Below are 12334 nucleotides of genomic sequence, written 5' to 3' on the forward strand. Positions count from 1 at the left end.
CACAATTCTTTGCTCTTCACTTCATTTTTTACCCGTTCCGATGCTCACTTTCTCGCTATCACTTGTAATTCTCGCTTCCGCTTATCTTCTGACCGCATATATCTTTGTTCTAGCTTTGGTGTATCTTTTGACCGCATGTTTCTTTGTTCTTCACTTTTGTTTTCGGCTCGTTTTAATTCTTACTGCCTCTTATCTTCAAACCAGAAGTTTCCTGTTTTCACTTTTGTTGTTGATCCGTTGTAATTGCCGTTGACGCGAGTATTCTAACTGTATATTTATTTGTTCTCCGTTTTCATTTAATGTTAATTTAGACATTTTTCCATACCCTTTATCTTAGTTGCTCGTGTTGGTCTTGTCATGACGGTCTAGGCTGTTCATCTTTCTTCTAGGCATTATAAAACTGCTTATAACGCCTTTTGTAAACAGACTAATTACACTTGATATTTTATACTTCGCTGTATTTCCTCTTTAATGTTGCATGCGTCATAAATATAAAAACGATACGTTCACTTCTGGGGGGGGGGGATGATATTATTTATTTTCTTGAAATGTGCTCATAAATATGATGTCATTCTTATGATTTTTCTTGTCAATCATATGTTTCTTGTGCAATAGTGCCTGTATCATATACACTGAAAACGATACAACCACTGGTGAGGCAAGCATGACGAATGTATGCTCTTGAATGTGGTAAAAAAAAAATATGACGCTGTGGATGAGGAGCTGCTCACTTTGGTCAACTTATTCTCTTTATTTTGGACTTTTTGTGCTTATATTTGAGTTGGGAGGGGGTGGCGCTTTACATTTTCCCCGGGTGCCACCATCCCTAGGAACGGCTTTGATACTGGTTAACAAGTTGTATAAATTTAAGTAGTTAATTTTAATCCGTGAAGGAACTATCGTAGTAGGATCTAGGCGTGGCTGGTTTTGGTAAACTCCCCCAACTTTACCTAAACTACATAAACAACCCGTGACAAAACCATAAACAAACTTTGAAAGAAAGAAAATATCGATGGCTAGCAACATAATAATAGATATATTTTTTTTAATATAGCACTTTTTTTCTCAAAAATACCTCTTCCGTGGTCCTGATTAGCTGAAAATTATTCTTACCGTGGTAACCCTGCTATTACCAATTCACCTGCATAACACCTCTAAGTTTTGAATCAGTAAAACTTGAAGCAAAGCATCGATTAGCTAATTGAGACAAATTATCCAATTAAGCCGACGTTACCTAATCAAGAGGAATTTAGTTGAAACAAGATCGATGGTATTTGAGAGTTAAGGTTAAAGAGTTATAGCAAGTGACAAAAAGTATATAATTCTAAATCTCAGTGAACGAAATGTTATAACGGTTTATACACGCCTGGCTTACAGACCACGACAAGAAATTATCGACACCGTATCAACAGACTTATACTTCATTTTTGTACGAGTAGTAAGCAAAATATTGTAGAAAGAAAGAACAGTAAATTTGTTCCTAAGATAACATAGAGAATAAGAGACCAGCAAATACTAACTATAAATCAACAGTAGAAAATGAGCAATGACATCAGTTTAAGTTAATCCTGACTCCAATTAAATAAATTCAATGCCTCACTCTTTACGCTAAGGTTTTTTATTGTTTTAAAAGGTAGGGTTGTGAGAAAGAGTCAAACTTTAGCCTAAACAGCGAGGCGTTGAGGAGGGGACAACCCTTTTCATATACGGAATAATTTCTGTTCGTTTTAAGTTCTAATGTCGCTCCCTACTTGCAGTTAAAAAACTTATTTTTTTTATTTAATTTCTGAGCGTTTTTTAATTAATACACGTTTTCATTTTGGCTTACCGCACATGAATAATTAAAACGAGATTTTGGCTAAATGGATTTCTAATAGTTTTGATCGGACGATTTTGATAAAAAAGGGGCGGAGGAGGAGGCAAAGTTGCACTCCAATTTTTGGTTACTTAAAAAGGCAACTAGTATTTTTTATTTTTCACGAACGTTTTTATGAGTAATAAATATACGTAAATTACAAATTAACTTACATAACGAACTTTTACATTTGTATATTTTTATTACATATATGAGGGGGTTCTCTCCCTCGTCAATACCTCGCTCTTTACACTAAAGCTTCAATTTGGTCCCAATTCTTTAATAATGACCCCTGGATCACAAAGACCGTAGAATAAATAGTTGAAATTACTTAAAAATACTTTAGCGTAATGAGTGAGGTGTTGTCGAGGAGACAAACTCCCTTATATACGTAATAATTTCTGTTCGTTTTAGGTTTTAATGCTGCTCCTTACTTCCACCTGAAAAACTTTTTTTGATCTATTTTCTCATTGTTTTTTTTTTTTAATAATGCTAGAAAATTCTTCGTGGAAATTTTCTTCCCTCATAATAAATTCCTCCATGGAAAGATCTTCCAACATAACCCTCTCCCTCCGACCCCCCTTTAACGTGAAAAAGTCCCCCAGAAAACGTCTGTAAACGTCCCAATAACCATTACTATATGTAAACAATGGTCTAAGTTTGTAACTGGTAGCCCCTCCCCCGGGGACTGTGGGGGATTAAGTCGTCCCGAAAGACATAATTATTAGATTTTTCGGCTATGCTGAACAAAATAGATATCTGAAAATTTGGATCCAGTGACTTTAGGGAAAAATGAGCGTGCGGGGGGGTCTAGATGCCCTCCAATTTTCTGGTCCCTTGAAAAGGGCACTAGAACTTTTAACTTCCATTGAAACGAGCCCTCTCGCGGAGTTCTATGACCACTGTGTCGATACGATCACTCCTGGGGAAAAGAAAAAATAAAAACAAACAACAAACAAATAAAAATAAATTAACACGCATCCGTGATCTGTCTTCTGGGAAAAAAATACAAAATTCCACATTTTTGTAGATAGGAGCTTGAAACTTCTACAACAGGGTTCTCTGATACGCTGAATCTAATGGTGTGATTTTCGACTTTAAGATTCTTTGACTTTTAGGGGGTGTTTTCCCCTATTGATGAAACTTAACTTGATGAAACTTATATATTTAGAATCAGTACAAAAATGTGGTTCTTGTGATGTAAATATTGGTATCAAAACTCCTTTTTTTTTAGAGATTCGGTTACTATCGCTCCTTACTACAGTTCGTTACCACGAACTGTTTGAAAGAATAGACAGAGCTGAGGAAACACAACATCAGTATGTTTACAACTGCAAGTTTTCGAATTGTCAAAACATTGCTCAGCCAACATAAAGCTTAAAATAACATAAAAAATAAAGATAAGCAAAAATAAACTAAGTCAGCCGTCATGAGCGTAATACTGGTCGTATTAACCACTAAAAAATTACAGAGGTAAAGACATAGCCCAAAAGTGAACGCACCTGCGAGGTCATACAGGAGATCTACGGATAAGTTCAAATTTTAATATTGGACGAATATAGCTATTGTAAGGAAAAGTAATTTTTCACTTTTTTCTTAGTAAGAGATCAAAGGAACCTTAAGCACAGTAAAATAAAAGATTATATTAAATATAAGAATTTAGTTTGTTGTTCCGATTCTTTCAGAACGACTGCTGAAACACGAAGACTTTTGAATTAGAATAAGAAGACTTTCTAAAGCACTGAACAAATTTAGCGTAAAGAGCAAGGGGTTGTGGATGGGCAGCCCCCTCATATACGGAATAATCTCTGGAATATTCCCTTATTTTGGGAAGCTTTTGGTTCCTTTGCGTGGACGTAAAGGACTTGAATGCATTTACAGGTGTCTTCTTTCTCCTGATAAATTTGCTCATTTAGTTACTTAGCGTTAGCAGCAAATTTATGGCAAATCCAGGGAAGATTTTTTTTGAAACGCCTTTGGTTCTCATTATAACAATGGCGTTCATCGCTGCTCTCACGTAAGGATCTTCGTTATTAATTAAAGATATTAATTCAGAAGGTAACATATTTTAAGCGTTAGTATTGTTAAGATTAGGGTAGGATCTTAACAGATTTTCTAACCACAGAAACTCACAAAAAAGGTATTATAAAAAATTACCCGTAAAAGTCTTATAAAATTATAATCTTTGTGCGCAAATTTTTGTGTCAGCATTTTGTAGAAAGTAAATTCAACTCATTCCAAATTAATAATATATTTCCATATTTTTATGTTATCTTGTAAACTTTAAGACAATTAATTTTTTAAGACAATTAGTTTCCGCTTTTATCTGGTATGACTCTAATGTTTGATTTGAATTTCTGTTGAATATGCTCGCGAATCATTATTTCTTTAAAAAAAAGTATTTTCTTTTAGTGCTTTACATTCCATCAATAAGTATTGTTGGAACTCTAATTTATTTTTACAGAGTATAAGGTAATTTCCGTTTGTTTTCAGTTGTAATCAGTTGTGAGTTGTGAATTCAGTTGTGGTCTGTTTTACTATATGCAACACTTTTTTGAAAACAAAACTTAGTTTTTATTTAATTTGTAAAGAAAATGGCAAAAAGGAGGCGAATCAGCGGTCGGTTGTATATCACCTGGTTGAGCAGGTGAAATTAACCAGTGGCAGATAATGTTGCGGATGGACTTCCGATAGATAAATAAAAAATAATAATTTCTGGTTTTTACAGATGAGATGCTTGAGCATGAAAACGAAGCCCTTAAGGAGCGAGTCCATGGTCTGGAACGAAAAGTTCATGAACAGAACGATGAAATACTTTGCCTTAGAGCAACACTTGCTGATGTCCTGAGACGACTAAATAGTCTTGAGTCATTCACGTCAAAAGGTAGTTTCTTTGGCATTATATTGCTGGCTTAATTTTTTATTTTTTTTTTAATTCACTACTTATGTTTTGTTACTTTTTTTGCTAATAACTATTTGTGGTGTTGCATTAGATTGTTTGTCTTAAAGAATTATAGTCTACTGATATGAAAAAGAAAAGTAAGAAACAAAAACCAATTCATTTTATACTATAAAATTTTCCCTTTCCCTTTGTTTCCTACCCCTTTTTACCCCTTCCCTTTCCGGAGCAAAATTGTTCCCCTCCTTAAAAGTTTATTCTAGCTTAAGAATTTTGCACCTTAGGTTTTATTTCGAGATGGATTTTTTGCATTATCTTTTTCCTTTTTTTTCTGGATTCTCTATTAGTCCAAAAAGAGAAGTTTTGGTATTTCTAGACACAATTTAATTTCAATAAATCAATACGCCAAAGTTATGGATGATTGCAAGAATTGGTTACTATTCTGAATTTAACAAAAAATTTCAATTGGAAACAAATAAACTTTAACCATCTAAAAATCCTTAAGAATCGAACATATTTCGGAGAATGTGATCTAATCACATTGCTGCATCATATGTATGCAAAAAAGTGTAATTTGGAAGTGCAATTTGGGAGAATTCACCGCATTTCAAACAGTATGCTGTAGGAAAAGTGTGGTTCGATCCCTCTTTTTGGGGTATAATGAGAGAAAGGTTAAGATGGCTAGCGTCCGTTTTGCGATGAAGGATGACAGATTGCCAAAGATTGTCCTTTTCGGCCGACTGCCTAGGTCTAAACAGAAAGTAGGTCATCCTTGGTCGGGATGGGAGGATATCATAAGAAAAGATTTAAGGGAAATGGAAACTTCCTGAGAGGGTGCAAAGAGGGAGACTTTCAATAGACGGATGGAGAAGTAGAGTATGTGCAGCTATGTTGGACTCAGACGGCTTGATGCTGAGATGAGTTATTAGTAGTAGTAGTAGTTGGAAGAACGCTCAACCCACATGAATCTTGAGCTGTGGACTGGAATATTTTTCTTAGATATTAAGGGAAACTTTGTATATTTTGAAAATAAGCTCGGAAGTGCTGTGGCCTTTTCATAAGTATTATAAGATTCATAAGTAATCCAAACTGATGAGCCCCCTTCCTTGACTTCTTTCTACGCACCTCCCCTCCAATAAACATGCCTTCGGGGATGACAGGAACTTCATACCCCATGGGGCAATAACTGTAGATTGCGCAAATTGCTAATTACTTACAGATGGGCTTTATGGTGGAAAAAAGTGGACATTTTTTATCTAGATTATCCAGTGGGCTCGAAACTGTCAAGGATCATTCCCTGGATCAAGGGAATCACATATTATTTTGGGAGGGGAAGAGCATTAGGGGGCCTAAGAATGGGCTAAAAACTTATCCCAGATCAGTTTAAAGCTTAAAAGCGTAAGTCCTTGGATCTGGAGGAACCTAATACACAAAGAAAAAATTTGGGCCACTGAAAATAGGGGTAAAGAATAGTCGGTTTTTGGATCGGCCCTACATTAATACGTGGTTTTAAATGCATTAATACATGGGGCTCAAAATGCAAAGAGGAAAAGATAAAGATATATTGCTCCACCGCAACACGGAGTCCAAACAGGGCTAAAAGTTTTTTTTTCTGAATGATTGAACCTTAAAAGTGTTAGTACCTGGGCCAAGGGAACAAAAGGATGGGTCCCTAAAAAGGGTATTTTTTGATTGACTTGAGACAAACATCATTAAGTGCTTTGGCTATGGGGATCCATATACGCTAGAAATTATTAAAACTAAACTTTGGATCTTCTAAAGATGGACTTTAAAAAGGGCCGGAACTGTTTTTTAGTTGGAGCACCTGCCCCTCCCCCATATATGGGACCCTAAAATGATCAAAAAAGCTTCATCTATTCAGATTGGAACTTTCAAACAACTTTTAATGGCGTAAGAGAGCCAAATATTTTTCTCGGAAGGAGATGGGTGTCAGGGGGGGGGTGTCCAAAAATGGTTAAAAAACTCAATTTCCCTGATCAGTTTAAAACCTTGCTGCCTTTTGGGTCAAGCGAACCGAATATAAAAGATTATCGTGGTGGGATGCCCCCTCCAAAAAATGTGCCTAAAAGATCAAATTTTTTCTTCGTTGGATCAAAACTCAAATTCTTACGTCCTCTGGTCAAAGGGTAAGTCCCTTGCCAAATAGATCTTTGTGTAAAAGACAAAATTTTAGTTAGGGGTGGGGGACAGGCTTTCCTCAAAAGTGTGAACCTACTACAAAAAAAAGTTTCGGAGCATGGTCATCGATGGAATGGGGTCTCAAAAGGATCAACCATTTTTTTTTTGATCAGAACTTTTTTTTATCGGAAAAGTTTTTATCAAATGTTTTTAAGCAAACATAGTTTGACTTGCAGTTTACTAAGATTCCTCAAGATTATACCCTTGTAAAGCAAAAGACTGTTAATTTTTATAAATAACAAATTATATATAAAAAAATATTTCCATCTGATTTTTAGTTGCTCCAAAATAGATTAACAGATGAAAAAAAAAAAAAAAAATAATACAAATTACATAATGCGGGTTGGATGATATGCTATACACTATATACCAGATTGGAGACACGCTGTCGAGCTACAAACTTCAATTTTTACTGGTTCTTCTTATTAACCTTTGAAGGTGAAAGTGACCCCTGGAATAGCTCAGAAAGCTTGCTTTGGTTCTTCTTCCCAAATTGTACACAATTCTATTATTCAATTACCGGACCGACAATGTTAGAGTTTCACAGCAGTGGCGTGATTTCGTCAAAATCCTGGGCGGGGTGGGAAGTTGAAGCCAACTTTCCTAAATCCAGTGAAAATGACAATGAAAACTGAATAATGAGCCATATAGTACCATAAAAACAATGATATTCTAAAGAAAACTGACCTGTTTCTCTGGATACTTGAATTATGCAGACTTATCTAAATTTTGACGAGATTTTAAACTAAAAGCAGGAACTAAATTTCATCTGGGGGAAATTAGGTCTGAGGGGGGGTGGGTGGAACTTGGGTCAGGAGGGGGCAGTTACCCTACCCCTGCCCATGGCAAATTATGCCCCTGTTACACAGATGGATTGTCTCATATAAAAAGCATTGAACACCGACAAGAATAGCCATACTCCACTCTAAGGGTTACTTCCAGTTTTATTCATGAAGGAAACAGGTGTAACTATTTTTAGGGCGTAGGCGCCCATAATAGCTGCATAGCTAATTACGAAAAAGTGTATCTTTGAAGTTTTAATAATCTTTTCTAGGATTTAAAAATATTTAATAACATCAATAACAGAAAGGAAATAAATCGAATTTTCCAACATTGACGTGGAAATTGTTGAACCATGTTTGGCTAAACATCTTCAATAATTATGGTTACTCTTAACACAGAAATTAGTGAACAAGTTGAATTAGATATAAAGGAAGGATTTATGCGCATGACAATAATACAAAAAATGACTTTATTTGATAATTTGTGTAAATATTACCGAGAAATCTGGAAAAAATTAAGGTTTTCGGGGGTGTCCTGAGCCCCATCCCTGCTTATGTCCCTGGATTGAGCAATAGTCGATTGGAAAACTTGAAAAAAAATATTTTAAGAATCATGGTTGTTTTTCGCCCGGCTCCTTCTGCTTCATCACAATTGAAAGGAAACAACTATTGTTCTTATTTGAATATTAGACAAAACAACATAGCCACGTTTTCTTGGCACTAAAAATACCACTTTTTCTGATCTTGTCAATTTCACCCAACATGACTGTATTAGGGAAGATGAAATCTAACACTCTTACTCGATACAACTGGTTTCAATTTCAGATGTGAAATCTCGGACATTAGATCAATGATTTTTGGCAAGCCTCGCCAATACTAATTTTTTAGTTTTTTTATTTAGTTCTTATAATGAAGTATCATGTAATGATACCAGAGGTTCTTTGAATAAGTGAAAGCACATTGCTTACTTACATGTATTATAGTTGACTCAGAAATCGAACTGGTAAAAATATTCTGGTTGGCGATGTCCTTTGTATTGCCTTAACCAGGTCCGAGTCTTTCCTGGGAATTAAAAAATGCCCTCTCTGAAAATCAGTTTTTAATTTTCTTTTATTGTTTTAGCCTTCATCTTGTAAATGCAGTTAGTAAGAGTTAAAGTTTCCCAAGAAGGTACTGGATGTCATAAGACTGAATTTGAGTAAAGTAAATATAGAGTTAGAGCGTATCTAAAAAATATTAATCATAGAAACTACTCTCTCTAGGGGGTTTTGCTTTGACGGTTGAACATTTTAAATGTTAATTCGTATGATCAGGGCTGGATCATGATACTGGCTTTTTGCCAATATTCTGTAGTCTAGGGCCACCTAAACTTGCAGGAACTGCAATTTATTTCCAATTAATTACATTATCTTGAAACATTTGTCTTAATTTCGCTTGATTTTTTCTGAAGTGCTATATTTTCATCTTCTTTTTTCCCTTAAGTGTGAAACCTTGTGCTAGAAAAACTGGCGTTAATTTGGAATCTTCTTTTTTTCGATAAACACAACTGAGACATATCGCCTCATCTGCACGATACGGTAAGCAGCAAATATAAAAATTAAAATTTTAATGCAGTACCAAAAAAAGAATCTGAGGTTCTTTCTGTGAGTTCACAATAGACCTTTAAATAAGGTCAGATCCATTTTGACATTTTTTTTCGGACCATAATGAGGAAAAAATTTAGAAAGAACTAATAGAAATGAAAGTAAAAAAGTAAGTAAGTAAGACGACACTAGACCCTTAAGGTCCAAACCTCCGTTTCATGGCCCTTCAGCCAAGAAGTACAGTGGGGGGTTGGGGGCCAACCATCCTGTTGATAGAAATGGAGCAAGATGTAGAAAATATGTCCTATATAATAATTGGCTATGTTTGTATACTCCAGCCACCGCGAAAAGCCGTTAATTTTAGCATGAAATAAAAGTTTTAGAACCAATTAAAGTCAAAAGAGGCGTGAGGCAAGGCAGTGTTCTTAGTCCTGTCATTTTCTAACATGCGATCTCTAAGATTCTGAAACACATTTCGTCATCTTTTCTTCGTCCCCGTACCGAGTTATCTTATACAGCTTGCGCCGACGATGTTCTCCTTCTCAGCAGATCGAAGGCAGACTTGCAAGACAACCTGAATAGACTGCAAAACGAATTTCAGTCAATCGGACTTTTTGTTAACATTACGAGTTTCTAGTTTTCAACAGGGCTAAGAGCGATAGTGTTTCCCTGGTAAATCGTTCAGTCCTGCTATGTCAGAGTTGAAATACCTCGGGTGAATCATTTCTGAATCGCTCCACAAAACCAGGAAATCCATTGTGAAGCACACAACCACCGCCATTAAACGTGCTTACGGGACGGTTGTCCTAAATTGGGGGCGATACACCAGGAAATCACTTATTTCTATTTATTATTCAGTGTACCAACCTTAAGCTATTTAGCTCGCCGGTGCAGCCAATCTACTTGCCGATATATATATATATATATATATATATATATATATATATATATATATATATATATATATATTAGATTTACATCATATATTTAGAAAATCTAAATAACTTTTAAATTATCTGAGAAAAAGAAAAACATCCGCCTTCTAAATTGATCCGTACGCGGCAAAGATTAAAGTAACGCTATGTTCAATCTGTGAATTTCGCTAGGTATAGTTTTTTGTTTTAATTTGGGCTCTATAGCACTATTTGAGCGAAGTGATTGCAAGCTGTGAGCCCCCAGCCCCTCCAAAAAATGCTTCAAAAGAAGCAAGATGTCGAAAATATGTCTTGTATGATAATTGACTATGCCCGTAAACTCCAGCCATAGAGGAACCCCCGTTTAATTTGCCGGTAGAAGTATCAGATTTTTAAGCACAGGGTCTTGACGTTGTGTGTTTTTTTTTACCTGTAGAAAGTATACTACAGAAGTTAAAAATATATTCCATTTTGGGTAAAACTTCTAATTATCGAGTGTAAATCAATATTAGGCTAAAATATGCAGGGTACAAAGATTCTGATTAAAGGGGAGGGGGCGGTATGATTTCTTTCTTAATAAATCCATTACTTTGTTATATTTTAAATTCGACCTTATACCGCTGTTTGAGCGGAATGGCTGTTAGCTGTGAGGGTCGAAGGCCTTAGAAAGTGGAGGGAGGTAATATAAAATAGCGAAGTCTTGTAAAGTATTTGGACAGTGCCCCTAATCTATCCCCCCTAATGTGCAAATATATAGCCCAAATTGTTCAAGTCCAATACATTCTATCACCCATCACTTGTCTTTGTGGCTATGAAACCGGTTTTCTGAGATCTAACCTAAGCGTAATTCTTGAGTGTTTTTCGTCTAATTAACAAGTACCGAAAAACCTACCTCGAACTTGAGCTGTTTTTATTGTCAAATCATGGCCAGTGGCAAGGGGCTAGTATTGTTCCTCTCAAAGCTCAAAGTTAAGTTTCATTTAAGGGGAGGGAGAACTTAATGGGTATTCTTAATATTTCTAGGCCCAATAAGCTCTAGGTCAGTTTTGGGCCCAATAAGCTTGGGGGCGGGGGTAGACGGTAGCATATTCAAGAAATCCAGTAGCCTTTAAAACAGGGTAATAAGAATATGCTGAATTATCAGAGCAAGAAAGGTTCAAAAATGGGTATATCTTGTTTTAATGCTTTAACTTTTCTGCAGTGGGATCTCCATTTTGACTGCGGTTGCAAAGCAAATAGTTATTGAGTCTAGAGAACCTGATTTAGTTTTTAGGTGTTAGGGAACCTTAAGTAGTGTCCCTTGGAAGAGAGGGTGGCTCAATTTGAATTTCCTTCATATTAAAAGAGCAAACTTTTACCCAATTTTATACTATCCAGACGTATCATCTTTTTTTGAGGACGCTATTGTTGTTCAACTTCATCAAAAGGTTTTTGTCTACAGTACCGAATGTGAAAGTGTAAACATGGTGTGGTTAAAGACGATTAGCTCATCATTCAATTTGTTTGTGTTTTGTAATCGCCGGTTTCCATTTTATACTTAGAGATGAAAGTTTTCCTGAAATTGACTAGGAAATACAGACCTTTGGGAGGGCAATGGTCCTTAACTCATTATCATGTAACGTATCCTTCATAATATTGATATTGTTTTCTAGCTAAACTGACGCAAAAGAAACACCAGTAATAATTTTTTATGTTCCATTTACAAACAAATTTTACTAAAACCATGGTTTAGCTAGGGTTAATTTTAGTCTATCAGACTTTTGATAGCATTTTCTGATTGGCTGAAATACCGTGAAAAATTCTGATTGGCTTAAATTAGCGCCTGCTAAATCTTGGTTAGTAATATTCCAGTGTGGATTGGGCATTCGGGAAAGCGCACAGTAGTACACTCGCTATTCATTAATAAGTTTTCACCCTCTCTGTGGGAGCCGACAGCATTCAAAAGAGATTCTTTTTAGGGCGTGAAAGTCCTAGTGGAGCTAGAGGAAGACGTGCAAGCCCATTGAGGGACCGTGAGGGTATCTCCCATCCCTCCACAGTGTTTGAAGAGAAGGGTGATGCATCTTCATTGATAGATGATTCAAGTAAAATTAGGTTTTTTG

At 35.8% G+C, this 12334-nt stretch overlaps 1 protein-coding gene across 5 annotated transcripts in view; it reads left to right on the forward strand.

Annotated features, from left to right (window-relative positions):
• LOC136029527 (echinoderm microtubule-associated protein-like 2) overlaps positions 1-12334 on the forward strand; it is a 137698-nt gene that overhangs the window by 36900 nt on the left and 88464 nt on the right. For 3 of the 5 annotated variants that reach the window (XM_065707985.1, XM_065707987.1, XM_065707988.1), the window contains one exon: positions 4584-4739. In XM_065707985.1, coding sequence (XP_065564057.1) covers positions 4584-4739 — 156 coding nt within the window. Of the gene's footprint in view, positions 1-4583; positions 4740-12190; positions 12317-12334 lie in introns of all 5 variants that reach the window. The other 2 variants (XM_065707983.1, XM_065707984.1) reach the window with 1 other exon arrangement.

Source organism: Artemia franciscana, chromosome 7, assembly GCF_032884065.1.
Source record: "Artemia franciscana chromosome 7, ASM3288406v1, whole genome shotgun sequence".
Classification (NCBI taxonomy): Eukaryota; Metazoa; Arthropoda; class Branchiopoda; order Anostraca; family Artemiidae; genus Artemia; species Artemia franciscana.